Source organism: Mytilus californianus, unplaced genomic scaffold (genome assembly GCF_021869535.1).
Source record: "Mytilus californianus isolate M0D057914Y unplaced genomic scaffold, xbMytCali1.0.p SCAF_4, whole genome shotgun sequence".
Lineage (NCBI taxonomy): Eukaryota > Metazoa > Mollusca > Bivalvia > Mytilida > Mytilidae > Mytilus > Mytilus californianus.
Window position 1 is genome coordinate 103,711,948 of NW_026262690.1, and position 25,100 is coordinate 103,737,047.

The 25,100-nt window shown below is 30.6% G+C and overlaps 1 protein-coding gene across 1 annotated transcript in view; it reads right to left on the reverse strand.

The window, feature by feature from the left end:
* LOC127738933 (glypican-6-like) overlaps nucleotides 1–25,100 on the reverse strand; it is a 42,965-nt gene that overhangs the window by 16,421 nt on the left and 1,444 nt on the right. The window contains exons 2-5 of the mRNA XM_052250430.1: nucleotides 21,265–21,429; nucleotides 16,881–17,272; nucleotides 10,906–11,071; nucleotides 1,986–2,116 (exon numbers count right to left, since the gene is read on the reverse strand). Coding sequence (XP_052106390.1) covers nucleotides 1,986–2,116; nucleotides 10,906–11,071; nucleotides 16,881–17,272; nucleotides 21,265–21,429 — 854 coding nt within the window. The remainder of the gene's footprint in view (nucleotides 1–1,985; nucleotides 2,117–10,905; nucleotides 11,072–16,880; nucleotides 17,273–21,264; nucleotides 21,430–25,100) is intronic.

Sequence of the window (25,100 nt, forward strand, 5' to 3'; positions counted from 1 at the left end):
TCAAAACATTATTTGTAGGGGGAAATCTCCATTATTGATTCGAAAAACTAATATTTCCTGTAGTATTCATCTTTATACTGAAAAAACATTGCAAGTATCAGGATTTCAAAAAGAGTTATTGAACCCTCTTCTAATAATGTATATATTTTTATTTCAAAGTTGTGCGAGACAAGTTGGGATTGGGAACAAATAAAATAAATGCAAAAATGGTAGCTTTCCAAACAAAAAGAAGAATACATAACTCAAACTTCTAATATTTAGAAATAAATCCAAAAAAATAAGACCTATTTTTCTTTTTTTCTATTTTGAAACTTCACAGGTCATAGACAATTCCCTTTGGTAAACAGAAGAATCCTAGAAATGGTTTTGTAATTAACAAGAAATGAATCAACATACTTTTAAGTAACATGTTTAAGGATTGACAGAAATGTTCTATAACTGTAACTGTCAGAATGGTTTTTCCACACATTGTTTACAATGCTAGGCTGTGGTAATTAAAACTGGAAGATTGGTTGCATAACCACATGGCTTTAGTGCATGTATCATCATTCAATATGGAGGGTCCCAACATCAAAAAATTTTACATCTGTGCTAAAAGTCTGTTGGAAATGTACTTTCAGTGGGTAAAATATGAGGCTCCTGATAGGTGATTAATTAATGTATTTGATGTATGTAATGATGAAGAATTCCTCTATATTAAATATCCATTGATTTGCCAATAAGAGCTACATAAAGGCAGGTTGATGAAGTCTCTTCAAGAGCTCAATTTACTACATTAATTTGTAATTTATTAAGATTACAGACAACACATGCATTCAGTAGTAACTTGCACATTAAGATGCATATTTTTGAAATGGAATTCCAGATCCCATTTTTTTCTATAATTCTTGTGCAGAATAACATAATATAGACATCCATAAAACAAAGCAGTATCTATTTTATGGGACAGAAATTGCCTATCTAAGATAATTTTAAGGTGATAAAACCTCATCATTTTCTAAAAAGACATCAAGAAAAGAAGTTTAACTGCCTGCTGTTAAATGTCCTTAGATCAACAAGCTTCTGTTAAAGTAGAATACAACATGAATAGACACCTATCAAATGATTATTTCATAAAAGAAGTGAATTATGACCATTTTTTAAGGTCGAGGATCACAGGTAGCAAACAAAAAGACCAGACAATTTTTTACCAGTGTACTCAATCCTGAGACCTTATTACAAAATCATAAAAGATTGCAAGACTTACAATTCTGCTGGTTAATCCTCAGGTAAGAAGTCAATTGTAATTGTGACCTTTTAATTTTACATAAGGAACTTTTCTAAATCCAGTTCTTGTCAAATATATTCGATATTGAAATGATAAATTTTAAGACAGACTAAGATGTCATTAATAAAGGGAAGAATAATATTCTTATTCTTATTAATAACTTTTAGAAACTAAAGCTGGCCTTGTTAATCAAGTAGATTTAAACTAATGTATTTTTATAAAAATTTGTTTTCATTTAATAAAAGTATTACTTTCTTCTAATCATTAAGTAATGAAACCAAACAAGAAAGTGTCCATATCACAATCATCATTTCAAATTTTCTATTTGAACTCAATCTTTCAATCATTTTGGTCTGACAAATCCATTTTCAAAACATTTAACTTCTTTGGCCAAACATAAAATCTAAATTGTTTGGTGTTGCCTACCTACCCACCTCAAAAGCAGCATACCCAAACCTTTTATGACACAAAATGTTGTCCTCCTCTTAAAAGTTAGTCATTTTCTTGTCTAAAACATGTAACTGATGTTGTTGGCCAAAAAAAATAAAATCCCTAGCTACCTACCCAACCTTTCAAGGCATAGGTTTGCAACATCAAACAAAGATTTTTATAAGAATGGCCTAAGCTTTCTTTGAGAGCAATAGAAGGTGTACCCGACTAGCTCCCACAGCATTAATCCAGTCACAACTTGATGTTAAACAAGAGAGATAATACAAACCTGATCTCGAACTGTGATACTGTTTTCTTGAAGGATCATGATGGCATCAGATATTTTCACATCAATGGGATCAACAACAGATTCAATGTTGAAAGGTCCTTCCAATCGTATTGCTAATTGTTTCATGGCCTCTGAAAAAAAAAAATGGTTTAACATACATATTTTGCCTTTTGAATTTATTTTAAATCCTTTGTCTTTCATACATTTAATAAGTAATATAAAAGTTGGAATTTGATTATTTTTCATCATAAATATTTTTTTGGCCTTCCCTTTATATTAATGGTTTCAGTAAGAGTAATTACATAATATCTTATTGAAAATCTTTTAAACAAAAATCAGAAAAACTAGGAATTACTCTTTTTAAAGGCCCTGGTTCCATCATGAAATAATGTCAATAGACAGAATTTATTATATGACTTTTTGTAATTTTAATCTTTCAATTCTGGGCGTTATTTTATGCTAAATATATGAATGTCTCTTATCTAGTAAATGTACATTAAAGAACATTAAAATCAAAACAGTGTTTTTTAAATTTCAGATTACAGAACCTATAAAGACTATATGCATGTTCACAATTAAATCAAGCCATTTGCTACGATTTCTTAGGTTTACTTGTATGTGTTGTGTCTACAATAATTCACAACATAGTGGAAAAGGTTAAAATGCATGTGTACTATTGCACCACACTGTTGCAGAGCATGTTTTTCTCATTAATTCAAATAAGACTTCAGTGTTCATCTGCAGAGTCCTTCATTTTCTATCTTTTCTCCTGATGAGAATTCTCATTTTCCAAAAGCTATTTTGATATGATGTAATGAGCCTACTCATCTTTGTTCCATCAGCTCACAAGCCTGCTGCTGAGTTTTATGAAATGTCCCCGATAACTGTGAGAGACACTTCATTACACAATCATAGGAATTAAACTTTAAGCAATTATCTGGAACAATAACTGTTTTGTACGTAACTTTTCACAAGTAATCAACGTTTTCCCTTTTATCTGTATTTTACAGTCTTTTAAATTGATTTCTCGTGTTCAATAATAAATCTATTGTATGGTCCCTTCATTTCCATATCCCATGATACCTTTATCTAGTAATTAATTTGTAAAATTACAACTTCTTTCTCAATGGACTGCTCGTTCAGCATAAATAGATGCTTTGGGGATTGGTAAAATAAGCATTCATTGCATGTATATTCAAATGGCCTTAAATGCTAAAATCATTAATCAGAACTTTTACTATGTTATTTTGTCCCAGCATTGATAACGATAGCCTGCTGGAAAGTTTACAGTCATGATGGATACCAGGGTATACTTTTAGATATCACAAATCTTTCAATTATATGGCTGTTCTGAACTTCAAAGATTGGACATCTTTCAAAGTCTTACTCAATCTTCTGTAGCACCCCTAATAGGATTTTTCAATTCAAAATGGGAGATTTATTAAAATCCGAACATGGACCTCATCATTGTTTCAACAAAAATTAATGTTACCCACAAACACACACACACACAAATGAAAAGGTTCCGATTAACAAGAAATTGTTTCTTCAAATGCTCTCTCTTACACTTGTATAACGGTAAATGAACACATTTGGAAGAATATTATATAAGGAGATTGCTAATAAAGATTCAAGATAAATAACCTTCTACATCAACCTTAAGTGATTGGTAAAGGTTATTCTGATGAAGGGACAGATTAGAGCAGCCATTTCATAATAGAACACTTTATCAAACTGATCAAGTTCACTAAAAGATGGAAATCTATGCTATGCCTTCTTCAATTAACTTTATCCTTCATTTAGTTTTTTTGAAACATCCATAAAAATACTTGACCTTAAATGACCTTTAGTTATATGAATATATCTTATCAAAACACCTTTGTTAAACAAACATAAAACCTATATATATATCACCTGACCAAATGACTAATTTTACATGTCAAAATTGATAATCGGAAAGAAATATGGGCCTTTGATGTTAAAACCCCAGTATATATTCTCCAACAAAAAGATCTTTAACAAATTATGATATAGGATATCAGGTACAAGTCACCTCCATTGTGAGTCCAGTCTGAGAGCTTATTAAATGTAACTCAACCGAACATAATTTATCTATAAAACAAATCTAAACCTTTATAATGAGCCAAATACAGAAAATAAATCTGATGAAAATATTTAAAGTGGAAATCAATTAGTCATGCTTGTTACGATTTTAAGGTGTGAAGTATTAAATGAAAGGGCTTAAATTTCCTTCTTTCACCTAATTTCTGCTGACCAACTCAAGTTTTGAACTGAATTCCTCTTTCCCCCCTAAAATGACTTTAATGATCGACAGTCTTATCATATGAACAATAACTTCTGAAATCACATCTGGTGCATGAAAAGATAATAATGATATCATTTACTAAGCTTTGATCGATACTGTTTACTTTTGAACCAAGTTGTTAACCAAATCTCCGACCAGGTCTGTTTACACAATGATAGGGGTAAGACCATGTCCAATATTGGAAATTATGGCTAACATAAATTACAAGGTACTCAAGTACGACAACAGTACCCTTAAACAGTCATTTACAAGGGCTCAATAACTGACATTCTTCAGTCTGTTCAACAACTATTCTTATAACATTTCAAAACAAATATATCACACACATTTCCAACAATCTGTTAATTAAAATTACATATCTCGATGTACAATTTGAACCTCACCTGTGCACAGATAACAGACAGATTTCAATCATACAGAGTTTTTTTTTTTTTTTGGAATTTTGCCTGTAGTCTACTGGGATATATCTCAGTTTAAGAAGAAAACACAATCTTCCTTTGATGTAGCAATACAATAACTTGTAAATATTTGTCTTGATAAATAACTAATTAAATGTATTAGGGATGTACCCAAGAGATCTGTAAATGGGATGATTTTATCACTAAAATAATTTCCTTTGTTAGTATAGTATAGTGCTCCACAGGACACCATTTTCCTACATAGTTACCTATTAACCTATTTCTAACATATGAAGGTGTGCATCCTGAATAATATGCCCAAATTTTAACTGATCTGGTCAATATTTGAAAAGAAACCAGAACACTACAGATGGAAAGATAAATGGACAGAGGTAACATTTTATGCCCTTTGCCTTAAGTGGTAATGCTATGGAATTTTTTTTTCTCTAGAAAACTTTGTCAAATTGAATTATTCCCCGATAGAACTATGATATAACATATATTCTTCCTTATCCTTGCCCTTAACATTTAATTTCATATACAAAAAGAAAAAATAAACATTATTTTTAGGTGTGATCTAATTCTGAAACTAAAATTCAATTCAGGTCACAAAATGCGGAATTTTTTTTTGAACTTTTATACATAATTTCCTGTCACCAAGTTTTTTACAGATCAATTCAACAGACTTGTATACAAAAGAATGAAAAATGAAAATTACAGATTGAAGACAGATAGAATACCGCCTACAACATTATAATGGAGATCAGTGGGTAAATCAGGAAAAAAGTATTTCTGGATCCAGGCAATTTTCTAAATTTAAGTGCTGACCTCACAATTAAAACTTGAACCTTCTTTATCAAACAAATATTTGAACTATTCAGTATGCCATCAAATCAATATTTGCTTTAGTTTCCCAACACTTCTCCATACTTGACAAAATAGGACTGTAAATAATGCGCATATTTAAACTTCCGACGACAACGATGAAAAAATGAAAAGGTGGGTTGTTAAATAACAGGAGACAGTGACGAGACTGAATCACACTGCATACCTAAGGGTTAGAAATGTAAACATACAAGTGTTTAAACAAAGTCAAAAATGTTCCCACTTGGAATATTTTTTATAGAAAAATGACGCCATTATTTCTGTACATTACTCTAACCAAATAGAGAAAAGCTTCACAAATAACCTACTGTCACATATAATAAGGCAATTTTTTCAAAGATTAAGACCTCTGAACTGAAGCACATATTATGGCCATTTATCATCAATTACAACAAGTGATTTATCATAATTTTTGCAACCTTTCAAATCCATTTAACAAACATTTTACACACAAAACTCTTTTTTAAGTGATATTTTGCCTGTTATTTTATTTAGTTAATATCTGAAAGGCAATCATCATAATTGACAACCATAAATGAAGGCTCTGATGATTCATGGAAATTAGGGGGATCAATTTGGGATTTACATAAAAAATAAATTGCTCACAATGATTTCCACACAACTATATTCAGTTGGCTGATGAAATAAAATTTAAGATTTGAGGAATTAAAATTTCCAACTTCTAATCTCTTGGATACAAAAAATACATTTTAATATCTTGCAAGATGTTTAAAATTAAACCATGCATCTGCAGAACAGTGCATGAACATCTGTTTCTGTCTTTCATTACATATTTAAATCCAAACACTTTTTTTTTAAGAATGAAAAAATTGACGTTTATGGTTTGAATGACTTTCTTAACTGATTTTAATCTCAGTCTAGGAAACAGAAGTTACATTTGACAATATTCACAAAAAGGTGAAGGTTTCCAATTCTGTGAAAATAAATAAACATGCCATACTTATCAAACTTATTTTTTATCTTTTCACAAAATATTTATTCATGAACGAATATGCTTGAACTCAAGAGGTCTTTTAAAGCTAATATCGTTGCATAATTTTTGGAAAGCCAAACACTGCAGTTTCAATCAAGAAACAACACATACATTTTTCAAAAAATATTGAAAATAAATGGCACATTTGGTTATGGATGGCAATAGACCACTTTCGAGTTATGTCCTTCACCAGAAAAGTTCATTTATTATGCGTGCCTTTATGACGTCATTTATTTACCAGATAGAGGGGACCACCTCTATCCCTGGACTATTAAAGTTCATCAAGCATCGTCGTGATCGTCATTATGCAGGATAAACTAGAAATAATGTTTGTTCCATAGGTACTTAATCACAATTCCCTAATTACAGTTGTGCTGATTATCAATTATAAGAATTTAATTTGCCGAATAATTCCTGCAAGATAGCATCATATTTTTTCAACCGCTCGCTCAACATTGGAAGGAAGTGACGATGCCCCTAAACGCACAAATGATGTTCACTAAAACCAAAATTTTTGAAGGAAATGCAACGGACTCGAAAGTGGTCTATTAGAGTAGTACTTAAAAAAGAATGCACAAGTTATTAGCCATACATATAACATTTTAAAAGAACGTTTGCCATATATTTAAAATACACCTAGAATAAAGTCCAAGGCTTATCAAGCAACTTTTGTTTGAAATGAGGAGAAGGTTTCAGGGGTTTTTATCTGAAAAAAAAAATCAGTTGGAAAAGAAGGTGTTTGGATCTACACATACATGACATAATTTAAACAATTTCTAAAATGGAAAAAATAAAATCCCTAGAATTCTCCTTCTGGATCTTCTTATAGTAATATCAACTTTATATATTTAAAATACCAGAAAATTTGAAATTGTTTATTTAGTAAAACTCAAGATTAAACCACATAGCCTATCAACAATTCTGTTATTATCAATTTACATATATTTCATTTTGTATATCTCTTAAATGCAGCACAGAGTTCGCGAAAATGGTCGGTCCTGTCGGTCCTGTCGGTCAAAATGAGGCTCGGACCAGTATTTTGAAGGCTAGTGCCGGTCCCGATGACCGATGTAAAAACGGCCGTTGTAGTGCATATTTTGGCACTTTTTTATATCGGTTATTAGATGTACCGCAACTGTTTCCAATAAGTGTTTACATCGGTTATCAGATGTACCCGCTGCCAATTTCCGGTAGTGGTTTACGGATTTATTATAAACAAACCAAAGCGGCGATCTACACGTGGCCTACTAAATTTGTTCATAGAGCCATCCCTGGCAAACAATCGGCGATTGAACCCTACAATGGAGCAAACAAATACTGTAACAGCCGAGAAAGTGATTCAGATGATGAATGGATAGTGAAGATGACTTTAAATAAGAACAATCAGAAGACCTGAACTGGTCCTTCATTGTTAATTTGCCTGTGGGTGCGAAGAATAAAACTAATATTAATTAAGTTATTTTTCGATAAAATATGTTATTAATTTTATTTCAGGATAAAATTGACAGATTTTGTAGGACTGGCTAAAATTTTGTAGGACTGACAAATAATCATGCTTTGTCGGTCCCATGACCGACGGGTCAAAATAAGTTTTCGCGAACTCTGGCAGCATGTCCTGTCCAAAAAGCTACCAGCTACATAAAGGCATAAAGACTGGTATTTCACATGCACAATGTGACTACTTTTTATTATGCAGTAAATGTATCCCCAAAAGCTAAATACCATTACTGGACAGCATCCAAAAAGCTGCTATGAACTAAGTCTTCCAATTTCCATCTGAACAGATAACAATAGACAATAAATATCAAATTTCTAATTTTTACAGGATTTATAATCTACAACAACCTGCGAAATAAATCTTTTAAACTATAAATGTCAACTGAAATTTCATATTTCATAAATTCCTATAAATTCTAATAGGTTCTAAAATGACAGTAACAATTATGTGATATATGTAAATCAACATATTTGGAGTGCTTTAAATGTTGCAGAATCAGTAAGAAATATAACAAGCCTTAATTAAAATGGTAGCACAGTTTTGTTTGGTATTCTCAAGGGTTCATATATAAAACATTATTTGTGAGAATTAATACAAAACTATACAGAATTCCTAAAATTATTAATTTATAACTAAATTTTGGTTTACATTTCACAAAAGAATTAGATTATACAATTTCAGATCATACTGATGGTGTAGCATGGTTTTCTGCTTAGTTTCAATAAACCAATAAATCTGACAAGAAATGTAGGGCTTGAGAGAGCCACAAGACAATTTTCCTTATTTACATTTCTAAGGGGCATAACACCTGTAAAAATAGTGGATAGGCAATGATTATCACACTTGTCTAAGATTTTGATGATATAAACCTTTGATATATATCATAAATATACGAAAAAAAGAAATGTAGATACTAGAGTACTTAAAAGACAATTTCCTATATAATTCACATATCAAAGGGGCACAACTTCTATAGAAACAGTTGATCGATGTTGCAAAGGGGACAAAACTTATGTAGAGATAACAGGGTTCAACGCTAACTTTTTAATCAATTTGACCCTTCCCCTCAGGGCAAAAGACCATGACATTTTACTTGTCCCAAAAGAAGTCAATAATGAATGTCCAAAAAATTTTACTGATGAAGGAATTCCATGCCTTCTTTTCACATTACATGACATTCAATAGTTTCCTATAATATTTTTTTATGTAAATGTCATGGTGATGTTGTTGTTAATTGTAATTTGTACGTTACTTTGCCTTTGACCCTCTTATGGGTGTAATTTGTACGTTACTTTGCCATTGACCCTCTTATGGGTGTAATTTGTACGTAACTTTGCCTTTGACCCTCTTATGGGTGTAATTTGTACATTACTTTGCCTTTGACCCTCTTATGGGTGTAATTTGTACATTACTTTGCCTTTGACCCTCTTATGGGTGTAATTTGTACGTTACTTTGCCTTTGACCCTCTTATGGGTGTAATTTGTACGTTATTTTGCCTTTGACCCTCTCATGGGTGTAATTTATACTTAATAAAGTTATCATGATAATAGATTACAGGTCCATTCAAGGATAAAACATAATTTCCAAAAATATTGTAAATATTGAAGCATTTTGATAAATGTTCATTCCTAATCTATCAAAGTTTTTTTGCCTTTTTAGACAACATAATTGATATATCTATATATAGTGCCCTCTTATTCATAAATAATTGCCTTGTTTAATATACTAGTCAACTAGTTTAAAAGTGTCATTACTCCGTTTATATGTTTTTCTTTTTTCTAAAGTAAAATAGTATAAAATTCCTTCCACATGATGTAATTACGCCATGACAGATTGTTTTTTCTCGGTTATACAATATAAGGCGATTACTGCTGACATATGGCAGATTCAGATTTCAAACACCCTTAAAATATTCAATACTTTGACTTAAATGTGATACTTTTTTCTTGGTTAAAAGTCAATTAGGTCTGGTGACAGATTGTGTCTATTCTTTCAGTCTTAACCAGTCTGATATGCATGTGCTCCCAGCTGTCTTACAATATGACCTTGACATTATAAGTAGACAGAACATTAAAAAGTGTCAAAGCAATTTATAATGATGAGTAGTGTTATAAAGTACCACTGAACATCCAGGAATCAGCAGAATGCCCAAGATTTTTGCAATATTTTTACTGAATAATTTTTTTATGTGTCTTTGAAACATTTTTATATTCTTTGTAACTTTTCTCCCTCATGTGGATTTCCTCTAGTTACACAATGGGGTTTACTGGGGGAAAAGTTTCTTATAAATACTACATTTTTAAAACTTTTTCCAAATTAGCCATTTCAAAAATTATTTCTACTTTTCCCTTTTTCCACATTCCCATCTCAGTTCCCATTTACTGAGTCATCTTATACAACTTTATTCTACTGAGAATTATATTTAAATGCAGCAAAATAGAATAATTTTGAATTGCTTACTGTCAAGCTGAACAGATGAAATTTTTATTGTCATCAGAAAATAAGGGCAACTAAGCCCTGTAAACAAATTATTTTTAAAAAATCGCAACCTACATCAACTGCCATTTCAAGATTCTTCAAAATCTTTATTCACAGTTTAACTCTGGTGGCAATAGATTTGACCTTTATAAATACAACTTAAATTTGAAATGCCATAAAATCCTTTCATTTCATTTTCCAAGAAACTCAAAAAAATTTACTTATTGTTTTCGAAAATTTGTAATTTGTATATTTCCTTTTATAAATGCAGTGTTTTAAATTACAAATAATAAATGCAACTGTAGTATTTTGTTTAATTTGTTATTAACCAAGATCTTACCAATGTAATCATTCCAAAGAATATTAAGTTCTGCATGGTAAGCTAAACATCCCTTCATGGTATTCAGACAATAATTGTTGCATGGTTTGGTTTGTGTAAGGCCTCGGCACTGTGGACAGTAGGACATCCTCATTAATGCTTTGGTACAGGCTGGTGTTGGTCGAAGCTAAAAAAAAAATATTGTAATTTATACCAGTAATTAATCATTTCATTTTAACCTCAGTGTTAAATGTTTGTGGAAGTTATATTTTCATTAGCTCTTTCAGCATGTTCATGATCCCAAAATCTAAGTTGACAACTTGTAAAAAATTCTGACATTAGCTATCAACAATCAGTGAAACCTCAAAACAGTATTTAAATCTGATGACTTTATCTATTAAGTATTAAAATTTAGCAATCTACACCCAAAATTCCCTACAAATAACATTTTGGCTGCCAGAAGCCATTTTGAAATTAAATATCACTGAATTTACCAGACAAATTTGATGCAAGTGTTGACAAGCCCAAACCAGTTTTTACTGGATTCCTGCATGGGGTAACTTATTTAATTAGAGTATTCTCAAAACTATTACTTGACAGTTATTGACTTAATATTATATCATTAATAAAATACAAAATTAACTGCCATTAATATGCATGTCCTCTTAAAACCAAAAAATCAAGATATAGAATATAATACTGAACTGAAAAACTTCATTATAAAATGTGTAATGCATTCTGATCAATTGGTAATAAAAGAAAATCTTGATTGTTACCACCACTATCCCAGTTTTAATATTGATTAATTATTTGTTTTACTCAATGTGGGCTGGCACAAATGGTGACTAATATCAGAATAAACGTGTCTGCAATGACATAAACTAACTTTTCAACCAAAATCCAATATAAAACATGTGATCATATTAAAGATATATATATATTCTGCATAATTTAAGACAAGTTCTAATTAATTTCTGAACTCAATCATAATCTAGTACATGTATATAGCTACAATCACTGAAACATATTGTCACTACAAAGTTGAGAAGGACATGTCTCTTACAGACCAAATGTACATGTACATACAGCTTGATACGGATTCACACATTCATAAGGACATTGTTTCAAAAAAGCTCTATTTGGCAGAAGCTGCACAACCAATTGAAACAGTTATGAACGGATAAGTCACAGAATTTAAATACAGACATTCCATGATATTGTCTGAGATAATATATTGGTAATTACATGTATCATTAACTTTTATATGCAATTATGTTTGGTGCATCAAATGAATGGACTTTGAAACATTTAAAACTTATTAGGCTTAAAAATCACTGTTCGCTAGACATGGATGGTTCAGTAAATTTTCTAGATCCACTGTGGCACATTTTTCTGATAAAAAATTTGTTTGCCAAAATTGTCTGTCCTAAGCTTAGGCTAAACATATTTTAACTACTTATGATTGCCTATGAATTTATAAAAATTTCTTAAATGCCCTATATTTTGTAAAAGTTTTTTGTCTCTGTATATCAACTATAGAACAATCCAGTCAAAAAACAAGCATTCTGTAAGTATTGCCTGGCAATACATAGTCCCCTACCGGCTAAAAATTCATTGTACTGGAACAAAATGCTAACTTGATCTATAACTTGTCATGGTGTAAACTTTATAACAAATATCAAGTCAATATCTTCAAACATGACAAAAAAAATGTGGAAAATTGATTATTTGAGTGAATTTTCTAAGTCCAAGGACCATAACTCTGCACAAAATCATCAGACTGAACCAAAATTCGAACTTGATCTGTAACTTGTCATGATAAATCTATATACCAATCATCAAATCAATATCTTTAAGCATGACAAAAAAAAAGGGCAGAAAACTGATTATTTGAGTGAATTTTCAAAGTTCAAGGACCATAACTCAGCACAAAATCATCAGACCGGAACAAAATTTGAACTTGATCTGTAATTTGTCATGATGAAACTATATAACAATTATCAAATCAATATCTTCAAGCACGAAGAAAAAAAGTGTGGAAAACTGATTTGCTGGACTGATGGACGGACGGAGTGCAAACCTAAAGTCCCCTTCGACTTTGTCGGTAGGGGACTAATAAAATTGTCAGAGCTGTCTGACTCAATAAGACCAGAGTTTGAATACAAATGTTATTATAATGCATACATCTGCCCTGCCTCCATCATTATCAATATGCTGTGCCTAAAGGGATTGTATGTACAGTTGTCAAGACTTCCACAACTAACAAAACAAAGCTGACTATAGAACTACGTGTTCTATGTCCTGACTGATAGGCTTAGCAAGTCTGTATTTTTTAACTATTAAACCAGTGCAAGACGGAAATTTACAGAGATTTCAATACCTGACTAGGAATAACTTATTCAAGTCTAAAAATATGTAAGGGACTAATAGTCACAGTAAAAATCAAACTGCAGAACATTCTATCAATAATTTGAGGGAATCCTGTTTTTATGTTTGGTTTCTAAACTTTTTTGTGATGTTATGAAATGTACATTCTATAAGATCATTTCAAATTTGCTAGCATTAAGCTTTTACAATGTTGGTGAATAAGGTATATAAATAGACTGAAAAAGTTGAAATGTTGTTCTATTCAATTTAAGTACTTAATGGACTTGTTTTAGACAGTACCAAAATAAATGGATTTCAAGAGTACTTTTTGACACGTTCAGTTCACAAGTGTCTTAGGTATAATATATTGCCACTCATTTACTATTTGTACAAAGTTTTACATTTACACCATCAAAGATAACATAATCTTGGCGAAAATTAAATAACTGCAAGAAAAACATGCAAATATGATAAAAGTGTTTTGAAACATACATTAAATCACTGCACCTCAAGCCATTTTGTATGAATAAAATATTACAATGTAATAAAATGTGAACTGAGTTCAACTGCTGCTTTCATGTTTGCTATTTAATGTCTACCTTCATCTATTGAAGAATTCAACCACTGTTTACAAATAAACAACATTCATTTTGAAAAAAACAAAACAAAACTTCTTCAGTAAAACTTTAAGCTGATTTGTGTTAAAGAACCATTGTTGTGGACGATATTAGTGGATACACTGCTACATGGACAGCAAAATGATGGTAGTAGATGTGTCATGAATAACATAACTATCGCCCATGATCCATCCACTTTAAACATGTACTTACATTCCCATTTGGCACATCTTTAATTATAAGAGTCTTTTCTCATATTTCTAACAATTGACAAAAACATGAGAAAAAGACTAGTCACCTTTCCTCATATTTCTACCAAGGAGAGAATAGAATAATAGAAAAATGAAAAAAGACTAAGGACTGTTCCATAAAAACATAAATGGGACCCAAGGAAGGCACTTTGAAATCTCAACTATGGGTGGGTGTTAAAATTATTTTGAACAGTGAAAATGTAATGGCATGTATGTTTTAATGGAACAGCCCTCATCACATTTCCTTATTATACAAAATGAGTCTTTTCTCATATTTCTACCCACTGAGGACAGAAACATGAGAAAAAGACTCATTGCATTTTCTAATTACAAGAGTTTTTTCTCATATTTGTACCAATGAGGAAGTTTAGAATGACAGAAATATGAATCACAGACTTCCTGAAATTCACCAAAGGACAATGCAAGAGGACATTTGGTCAAACTGCAATGATTCATTTAACAGCCCAGAACCAGTTTAACCAAACATTTGGGGGGAAATCTGGCAAACATAGACAGTTTTCCTGTAACCTGTTCTATTTTAAATCATTATATTTCCAAAGAATTTTGTGATTTTTGGACTCTATAAACATCATGTACATAAATAGTGAATTGAACAGGAAAAGGAAGTATGTACAATATTTAAGGTTCAATGAAAGTGGCAACAAAAACAATATTTACATTTGTTTTTATCCTGATTATGACTCCAAAATATGGGATCAGACATTTTGTTTACCTAACACTTCAACAGATGAGTGGCCAATATCTTTCTGCTTGCCTGAAATTATGATAGCATTGAAGTAAAAAAGAAATTTTATTCAAATCACTAATAAAATTGGATCAGTGTCTTCTGATGATATAAATGCTTAAAGGAGGACACATAACAGTTAATTTCAAATTTCCACAGAACTTACTCATCATGGTGTGAATCTTTTTTATAGTAACATTTATTTGAATGAGACTATCCAGACAGACAAGCAAATGAACCTACTAACATAGAATAAAAGCATGTTTAGCTGATTAAACAAGTTTTATCCTAACTTCACAATATCGATGTTATCCAATGAATTTTCCAGCCTAATAAATTTGAAGTCTATGTTTTGGCAAGGCTTTTGTAAGCCTTACAGTTGTTTAAATGCAAGGTATATATTATACTTAAGTATGCCTATCAATTTTCCAACCAGTATGACATGAACTTGAGGCAATTCATTTTTCACAATGAAGGTCAAAAACCTCACTGAATTCTATTCCTTATCAATCTTTGTCCAGACATCATAGGACAAGTCAGGGAAAGATCCTTTGTGTCAAGAATACTTAATCTTTATTCTTCTGTTGTCTTGTGCAGACTTTTTCATCACAACTGCAGTGATTTCAACACATTCATATAAGTAATTCTAAATTTCTAAAGAAAAATATGACATGTTTTTTGGTGGAAAAAAACTACCAGACATTTAAATACTGTTTTATCTTTCAAAGGCCTGAAAAATAACATGTGCACATGTTTTGAGCTAACCCAACTAACCCCTTTTGTCCATATCTTAAGTTTTGTTTTCTCTATTTCTGAAAAACTGCTGTTGATGCATGTCAGAATGTTTGGAATGTTGAGACTGGTTGAAATTCTAAAAACAATTTTTTTTCGTTCTACCAACATCAATTTTTAGAGCATTTTAATTAGCAAAAGAAAGCAATTTTAACAATACATGTACTAATATATAATATGGATTTCATTTAGATAAAAACTCATCAAAAATAACAGGCTTAAAAAATTTGTATCTAGCTACATTTACTTGCTGATAAAAAAACGAAATCAAAACTTTGTTTCTAATTTAAGTTACTAATGTATCAACCATGACAAAAAAAAAAGAATAAAACAATCAACTTTGGAATAAAGAATAATGTTCTAACTTCGGCAAAGACATGTTGAAATTCATATGAATGCATCTGTGGACTCATCTGTGGTGAGTGTGGCTTGATTTGCATGTCAGAGTCTAGGACTTCAGTGTGGACTTATCTTCTTGAGAACCCTACAAACTGTGAATTTCTGGGGGGGAAAGACTTTCTTCTGTAATATCAATGTTTTGATTTCTTCCATATCCAAATTTTCAAACAATTTTCCCTAAGTTTGTAGCTCCACAGAAATTTGTTTTCTAGTGTATACCTGTATGAAACAGTGAGATAACTGGAGTCAATTGTATGTATTAGCTTAAGTAAATAAATGTAGGAGAACTGTAACCTATGCTGGCAACAGAGAAATCTTGTTTCATATCACAGAAAACAGCACACAGTAGTGTTTGTCTTTCACAGGGGTCATGGTGAACTTGTTTGCAGAAGTTTACAGCCTTCAAGTTTTACTATTATACTTCAAATAAAGTTTTTGTATTAAATATCTTAAAACTGCGTTGAACATGTTCATGGCATCACACTCCCATAGTTCCCAATTACATGTTTTTTTATAAATGAGAATTTAAAATTTTAACATTTATTTTTCCTAATGGAAAAATGTCTTATCTAATGTTCACTTTTTCATTTGGATGTGAAGAGGAAAAGAGTTAAATGTTTTATATCATTTTATACATACATGTATGATACAGGCAATTTCTTTACCAAGGTTTTGTAATTCAGAACAATAATCTAAATCAATAAAACGTTCTCTCTTTAGAAAATGTCTACACGTCCCCTTTTTGGATTAGTTTTAAAAATCACATTCATGTACAAAACTGATGAGCAGAGTAAACAATAATATTCTATTCTTAAAATTTAATACCTTTGCAACTTCTAGAATGACATCTCTACCAATGGCCAAACCTTGCACAAATGTTCTTGCAGCAATAAAAGATCGCCTCACTTGGCTGGATAATTTTTGAGGAACAGCTCCAAAAGGTTTCAACTGGTCCATTTTGCTAGTCACACACTTAAGATAAACATCATCAAATTTATGTTGAACATTTAATAACTGGAACATTCGCCGCAATAAGTTTTCGAAAAATTTGTCTAATGTTGAAGTAAGGCTTTTGTCTGTTCCTTTATAATACTTCAGTAAATCTTCAAATAATTGTGTAAATATTTCTGCATTTTCTCTATAAAGTAACCCATATGTCTTAACAAACATTTCATGTAAGTCTTTCTTGGCATTGTGTAATAATTCTGTAAAAAATTCTGAAAAAAAAAATAAACCAATTAATTCCAAATGTATATTCTATAAGACAAACTTTATAAAAACACAGATGTACAGTGCAAAGATGGTATTAGTTAAAAACATTCATGGCAGTGATGTTTTAATAGTGAATCCTGGTGGCTGTGGGAAATTCAGTTTCAAAACTACTATTTACAAGTATATTCAATATATATTACACATTTGTGTATTAGAGAGTTATCACATAAAATCATCCCGTTTCAGTCATTTGATTTTTAAAACACCAGCAAGATGAGTTTTAACTGAATCACCTAAAGTGTACTGTAACTGAACAACTACCGGTTTACATTTCTACTAATTAAGCACAGACACAACTTTAAAGACTTGTCCCATGTATTTAAAGTGAAATGTACTTATACAATAGACCATTTTGTGAAATGATGCAAAGAAGATACGTGGAGGTGTTATAAATGTAATATGAATCCATTTTTATGCTTAAATTGACCATTTAACTTCGATTCTTTACTGGTATTAACTTGAAAGCCTGAGACATAAAAGACAGTAATAGCTATGCATTATAACTGTCCTAATAAAATGACTTAAAAGCTTTTATTCATTTTTTTTTATTGAATAGAAAAAAGAGAGTATTTGCTAGCTTTTATCTGTGTACCACAGTCTCCCCAAGCTTTTATCTGTGAACCACTTTCTCCCCAAGCAAGGCAACAGTAGCTTGTCAATCTTGAACATTATACTTTCATCCAGTGCAATTCGAAGACTTTTATCCCTATTGAGCATTATTAAAGTGCAAATAACAATGATCTTTATTATCTTCAGGCATTCAGAATGTTTTCATTTCAATTTCATTCACATATTTAGATTGTTCATCTTTGATTTATTTTGCACTTTGATGTACGTTTCATTGATCTACCTGATGCACATTTTGATCTGGCAGCTACAATAAAAACATGTTTTGATATCATTTGAGATAGCCTATCAAAATGCATTACTTGAGTAACAGGCTTTCAAAGCAAACAAAATATATGACGCAGATCAAATTCGAGTTGATCTGGCCATATAATTTATTCTCTTCATCTCACAAACTAAGTTTCAAATTTTTATGAAAGTAATATATTAACTCAGTACATTGTATAAATGCATACTAATGCATACCAGTTGCCTATTGAATTAGAAGAATATATATACATTTAAGCTCTGTCATATTTGCATAAATAATATAAGGTTGTCCTACCACTTATAGGAAACCTTTAAGCATGACAAATTGAAATCAGGGGTTAAGATTCTCTTTTTCTGCTAATACAATGGATGGATTGTCCGACCGAAGAAAATCCTCAACTCTCATTTAGGAATTCATAAATATTAAAATGAATTTTAAAAAGGCAATACACATATGTTGAAGAATGTACCCAGCAGTGATATCCTCCTTAAATAACTAAGATATCAAATTTATGTACAAAAGTGTCTGTTTCCAGGTCACATTTACAATTCATATATAGTGCACAAAGAAAAATTATTTTATCAATGGAAAATGGCTGAACATTCCAAAGTATTTTTTAACAAAGAGTTATGCAACATTTTTTTTTTGAACGTTTTGAAATTAAGATACATTTTAGTCCTGTACACTTCATCTCTGTTAAATAAAATAGTCCTATATACTTTCTTTGGTTAATAATATACTTTAAATAAAAAAAAATATTGTAAAAACTGATATGATTCACAAAAATAAAAAATCACATTTTAAATTCATATATTATAATTGCAATGGCATTATTAGTATGCAGCATTTACTCAAATCTCAATATTGCATTTGTGTCCATGCCATTATTGAACATAAGTGTTTATGGAAGAAAGGACACATGCAAATGTACAACTTAGGGCATATAATGCTCCTGTTGACATTTGGTTGATAAACTGTACATGTATGTAGTTATTCAATAAATGAATGATTCAGTAATTCATCAATGAACATGTAACCATGGCAGTGTTTCTACGGAAGTCCTTTGAATATCCAATGGTCAACCAGTGTCATTTCTTTAATCATTAATATTACATTACTCAGACAATGTCCACCTTTATTGACTTGTGATTGTAACAGATGACCATTATATGATATCATGATTTCTAATCGATAGGTATTTACTATAAGTTACTAATGTAACAGCTTTACTTAACAAAAAATTTCTCCTTAATTACTACATTTATTTATCTGTCTACACGTCTCAGCCAGATTACAGTTACAGATGTGGAAGGAGTAATTCTGTCATGGGTCTTCCACGGCTGTCTTTTCATAATGGCACCAAACCGTAAGAAAATTTACAGATTTTTTGGCATTGGGAAATCTACAGATGATGCTGGTGTAAGAAAGTTTGGCCTCGTTTCATACAATATGACTGTTAATTAGTTTTCCACCCTACCAACAGACATAATGATTTCCATTAACAGTTTGGTATTGCACAAAACCATTTAGCTGATTATTTTTCTCAGACTTGGGAGTTGATTAGCAGAAGACAAGTGAGGATAATTCACTTGCGACAACATTGGTGATAATCAACGATTTTTCCTCGATACATCTTTATTCCATTCTCAGAATGGATATCAGATAATCAAAAGATGGCTAGGTATCCTAATCCTTTTGTCAACATGGCTTATAGAAATATGCATCTTTGATGAAGACATGATCTATTATTTATTTACCTACCTTATTAATTACCAGACCTCAATAACACTTTCAACATCAAACAAACCCTTTATTGATTAGATAAGACACAAAGAAAGTCAAAAGATTTTTCTATATAATAAGGACTAAAGGTTATTAAAGTGAGAAACATATCACCTTCAACTGGGTTCAGATTTTCACATTCTACTGAAAAATGTAAAGAAAAGTTTCCAAGGGATTAACACAGTATTATATGTCTCTGTTAGCTATATAGCTGGGTAAAGATTTCCTAGGTTAATTCAGTGTAAATATGATTGAGCAGAATAAGTTGAAAATTGGTTGACAGTTTCTTTTATGTATACAAGCAAATAAAATACATTTTGTTGTACTTTTCTTGTAATATATCAGTTCTGTTTACATTGTTTCTGAGCAATTAAGAATGGAGAAACATTTACATTAGAACTACAATAGTTGGCAATTTGGAGCTCAACAGTTACTTGTTTATACAATTTAAATAGAATTGCCTTCTTGCAAGAAGCCAGAAAATTGGTTGAAAAATGAGTGACCATTGTTTAATGTACTATCAAGTAGGCTGCAATATAATAAAAGGGGGACGATTGAGCAACCCCCATCTAGATGTAAGTGAAAATTTCCAATATACATACATGTGTATATCTTAGACTCAGGACAATTTGTTTTCTTGACAGACATTTGTCTAAATTAAAAAATTATACATATACACATATACATGTATTGACCTCTAAATGTTGTTTGCTGCTGATTCATGGAAGAGTACCTCACATCTACTTTAAATCAATATCTAAAACTGATGCTTGTTAATGTTAGGATTTTCTAGATCTATGCAAATTAAAAATAAAGATGAGAAACAGACTGGTTGAAGGCTGGTATAGTACAATGTATGAACTGTTTTCTGATAGGGTCAGCATTTTCTCCATCAATAGTTAATGAAGTGGAAAGTCTGAATGTCTGATGCTTAAATCTGACATCAGAATAAAGATTTTGTCAATCATTCAACAAAAGATCAGGAAGAAGTCTGTGAAAAAAGCAAGAATTCAGAAATGATTTAAATGTTCATTTCAAAGATTAATCCATATCAAAACCATGTTCAAAGGATTTTGAACCTCTCATTTTTTTTCAATCATTGAACAAAGATCACGGAAACGTTTGTTTAACAAAGGCAAGAGGATTCAGAAATGATTCAAGTATTCAATTTTTATAAGTTTTCTACAAGCATTTTCTTTTTATATATATGACGGTTACATTTGTATCTTTCTCATGCAATTGCCTAGAAAAAACAACAACAAAAAACCAAGAACTTACCATCAAATTTTCTTGTTCTTGATACAAAAGTACTCTGTACATATCTAAATGACTGGTCTACTAAACTATCATATTCCTTGGCACTTAATTCACGTAATTTAATTTCCATGTCTCTTGTACAACATGTGTACCCATCTCCACGTGGACACACCTCTAAATGGTCTCCTGAAATCACATTATAGTATATATGTCAACAACTTCAGCTACAATTATACAGACCATTTCTTTTTTTTTAATATTGAATTCTGGATTAGTGTTCACAATAAGGTCAGTCTTAAGTTTTCCAGTTTGTACAAATGATGAAAATCATAATGGAAAAGATTTGGATTTTTGTGAATATTCTTCAGGTATGATGGGATCTCAATGAAAATGTCTGATATTGAATAAGACAAATTAATACATGTTCATGTACATACAGATATGCAAGTGACTGTAAATTTTTATTAATGCTTAAACAATGCAAGAGTGCAGCTAGAAATTTATTCAATAACAATGTAAAGCAAAATGATTCAAGATATACAATAGATAAGTAATACACATTTCAATAATTGTAAATAAATATGAGACACAAGTCAGGAAGAATTTAGACACAACAAAAACCCAGGTTTCAATATTAGAGCGCAGGAAATACCACACCCATTTCCCCTTTTCATATTAGTTTGAAATTACTATTTTAACCTAAAGCCAAATTCTTCACTTTCTTTCTAATTTTCACCATAAAAACAGGACAATCCATGGCCAGTAAAATTATTAATTAAAATTCTGCATACTTTGTCATAATTAATTTATCATTATGAATATTTTTCTTAAGGAATGCATTACATGTCTAATGAAAAAATGCATCCCATTTGAAAAGTGCATACCAGCAGTTAATGTACATGTAATTAATTGTCGTTCTTTTTCACAATTATGCAGATCTGAAACATGAATTATTACACCACGGAAACTCTCTACCTGAGTGATATACAACATACAAAGTACCGTGTTGTAACAATATACAAAAAGTAACAGGATTATTTACTTGCAATTAACAATCACACATTTTTGATAAGGTTCTAATTACTTTACAATTAACAAATTGATTGACCAAATATACATGTATCTTCATCAATCAATGCCTATGGCTAATCTTTAGACACCTGATAAGTTTTACTGATCAAAATATAAATTCTGACATTTCTATCAATTTCTGATCTCAGAGGTTATAAACTGATAATTTATCTTCAAAACAATGAAAATTATTTCATTTATTTATATGATTCAAAATTTGACTATTGTAACTTTTGTTTGTTCAAACTAATTAACTTCTTTTGTATGACCAGAAAAAAAGGTTCCTCTCGCCATTTTAAATCATTAAAACTGCCAAAATGTAACCTCTGTGTACATAGAAAAAAATACCAATAAAAAAACTGTTGTGCTGCCCTTCAGCATGTTCAGTAAAGTATATCTGGTATATATACTGATACAATGTTTAATTTATGGATAAGGAATTTCATGTCAACTTGCATGCTTCTGTTCCACTCAACCTTGTTAAGTAATGGCAAAAAAATAAACCTATAAACTTTATTTTAATAGACTAGACACAAATTTAACTTTAAAATGTTAAATTTAAATGTTTTACAACAGGTCAACAAGTAAACTGGAATCATTTAAATGCCTTTTTGCTAAAGAAAATGATTTTAAATTTTTTACAGCTAGTGAAGCGAAAAATTGTCTGCAAATGAGAAATTGTTAAAAGAAGATCTTGTCTTCTGATCATCTCATGAGGTCTGTCAAATACTATAGATAAGGATCTATGGATAATCCACCTTCAGGGAATTTTGACAAGTTCACAATCACTAGTCATAGTGTGACAAAATAATTACTAAATCTGGAACAAAGCTATGTACCATAATTACATGTAATACCATTTAACAGGTTTTTTCTGTAAATAGCCTTAAGTCATCGTAGATCACATGACACTCAGGGGTAATTTTTAGTATGGGATCAATTTATTATTTGAAATAACTGTAAGGTAATCAGGTAAACAATTTACAAGTCAAACTAAGAAAAATATTTAGTGACTTAATCCTTCTTTTTAAGTGCTACAGCTTTGATCTAGTATAAATAAGGACTTTTAGTATGTTCTTGTAATAATATTGCATTCTTAAATGTGCGAGATTTGACAATTTACTGTTTACTTCAAAGGAAAAAACATAAGAAAATCCATACTTATACTAAGGTGTCACAAAAATGTAGACATGAAATCATATGACATTCAAATGCTTTAGCAAATGACGACAAATTAAAATGATGCATTATTCTTCCTTTTCAACACATTGCATATTAATATAATTGTATCTGTTCATGACATGTAACCCAACCCAATTCTTTCTAAGTTTTTATCTGAAGGAATTTTGTTGAATAATACATATATATCCAAAAAATTTGTGGTCGGTTGTATAAAAATATTAAATCGAAATCCATCATACCTGTAAATAGCTTTGAAGTTCACTTACATTTTGTACAATCAAGTTTATTTAAGTTGAACAAAGCTACATTGCAGGTTACAACATTACTTTGCATGAAAAAAGTGTTTTTCTTCCATTAAATATATACATAATATTACAATGAATCCACTATGTTTGTTTTTAAATTTTGTAACCTCCCCTCCCTTGAGATATATAAATTCAGTGGGGTGCACCACAGACTACCAAGCATGACATAAACTAAGAAACCATATTGATCTAATATTTCTAAATATACATATTAAAAACACTTTGAACTATTTCATTGAGTTAGCTTCATTTGTTATATGAGAAAAGTATCAGAACATAGAGAAATTAATTTCATGATTTTGTCAATTTCTTACAATAAAATGGTTGATGTGGCATGTTTTGGGATGAGAAACAAATTTATTTCTTTGCCTTAATGACAAAGGGAAGTTTTACAGGGTGATCTGATGTCCACTTCAGTTCATAACAGCAGGTGCTTTAAGTAAATTAAACCTGTCAGATATGTGACCTGTAATTATCACATGTATTATACAATCCAGTGTGTCCCGTAAAAGGTTCACAATAGAAGTGTTACATTTTTTTACACCATCACTTTAGTCAATGATAACAAGCTAGGACCATGATATTGTCAATATCAGGTGATAATAAATACAAAATGTAAATTTGTATCATGTGAAAATTTGCATTGGTAATCAGGTTTATATTCAAAATACTAACAATTTATGCAAAAATGTTTTTCACACAAAAGCTGTCTAAACTATACATTGTAGGAACAAAAAGTTTTCAATTGGTTTTGTCAGACATGTACAATGTACTCTCAAACGGTTTGGTAATTTAGAAACTAATATCAATTATATACATGAATAAACAATTTAAAAACTGTGGAATGTGTAAAAAACACTTTAAATTATGGGAGGTGTACATGTATGATATGGTTTCCTCAAGTAAAAAGTTCTTCTGCATGTACATGTACATATTGAAATTTATGTTCATCTCAACTTACAAAAATACTCTTGCACATGCAGCAGATATGTACCCATGTATATCAAAATTCATAAATTTCATAAATACTTTAAAATTCCTTCAGATTAAACACAATGGGTCATTATCTAGCTAAATGTATAGACCAATAGACAAATTTACATGTAGTAAGAAAATGATTTACGATCTAGCCAGGGGTAAACAACACTGGGGTAGTGTTTGATGTTGTTGATTTACTCACTTTTTCATGGAAATTTTATGTGCTGATTACTGAACTTTTATTGTACTTTATTGTTAAAGTGATTAATACTATAATTTGTACCTGTCCAACTTAAATGGTCACTAGTAATAAAATGGCTT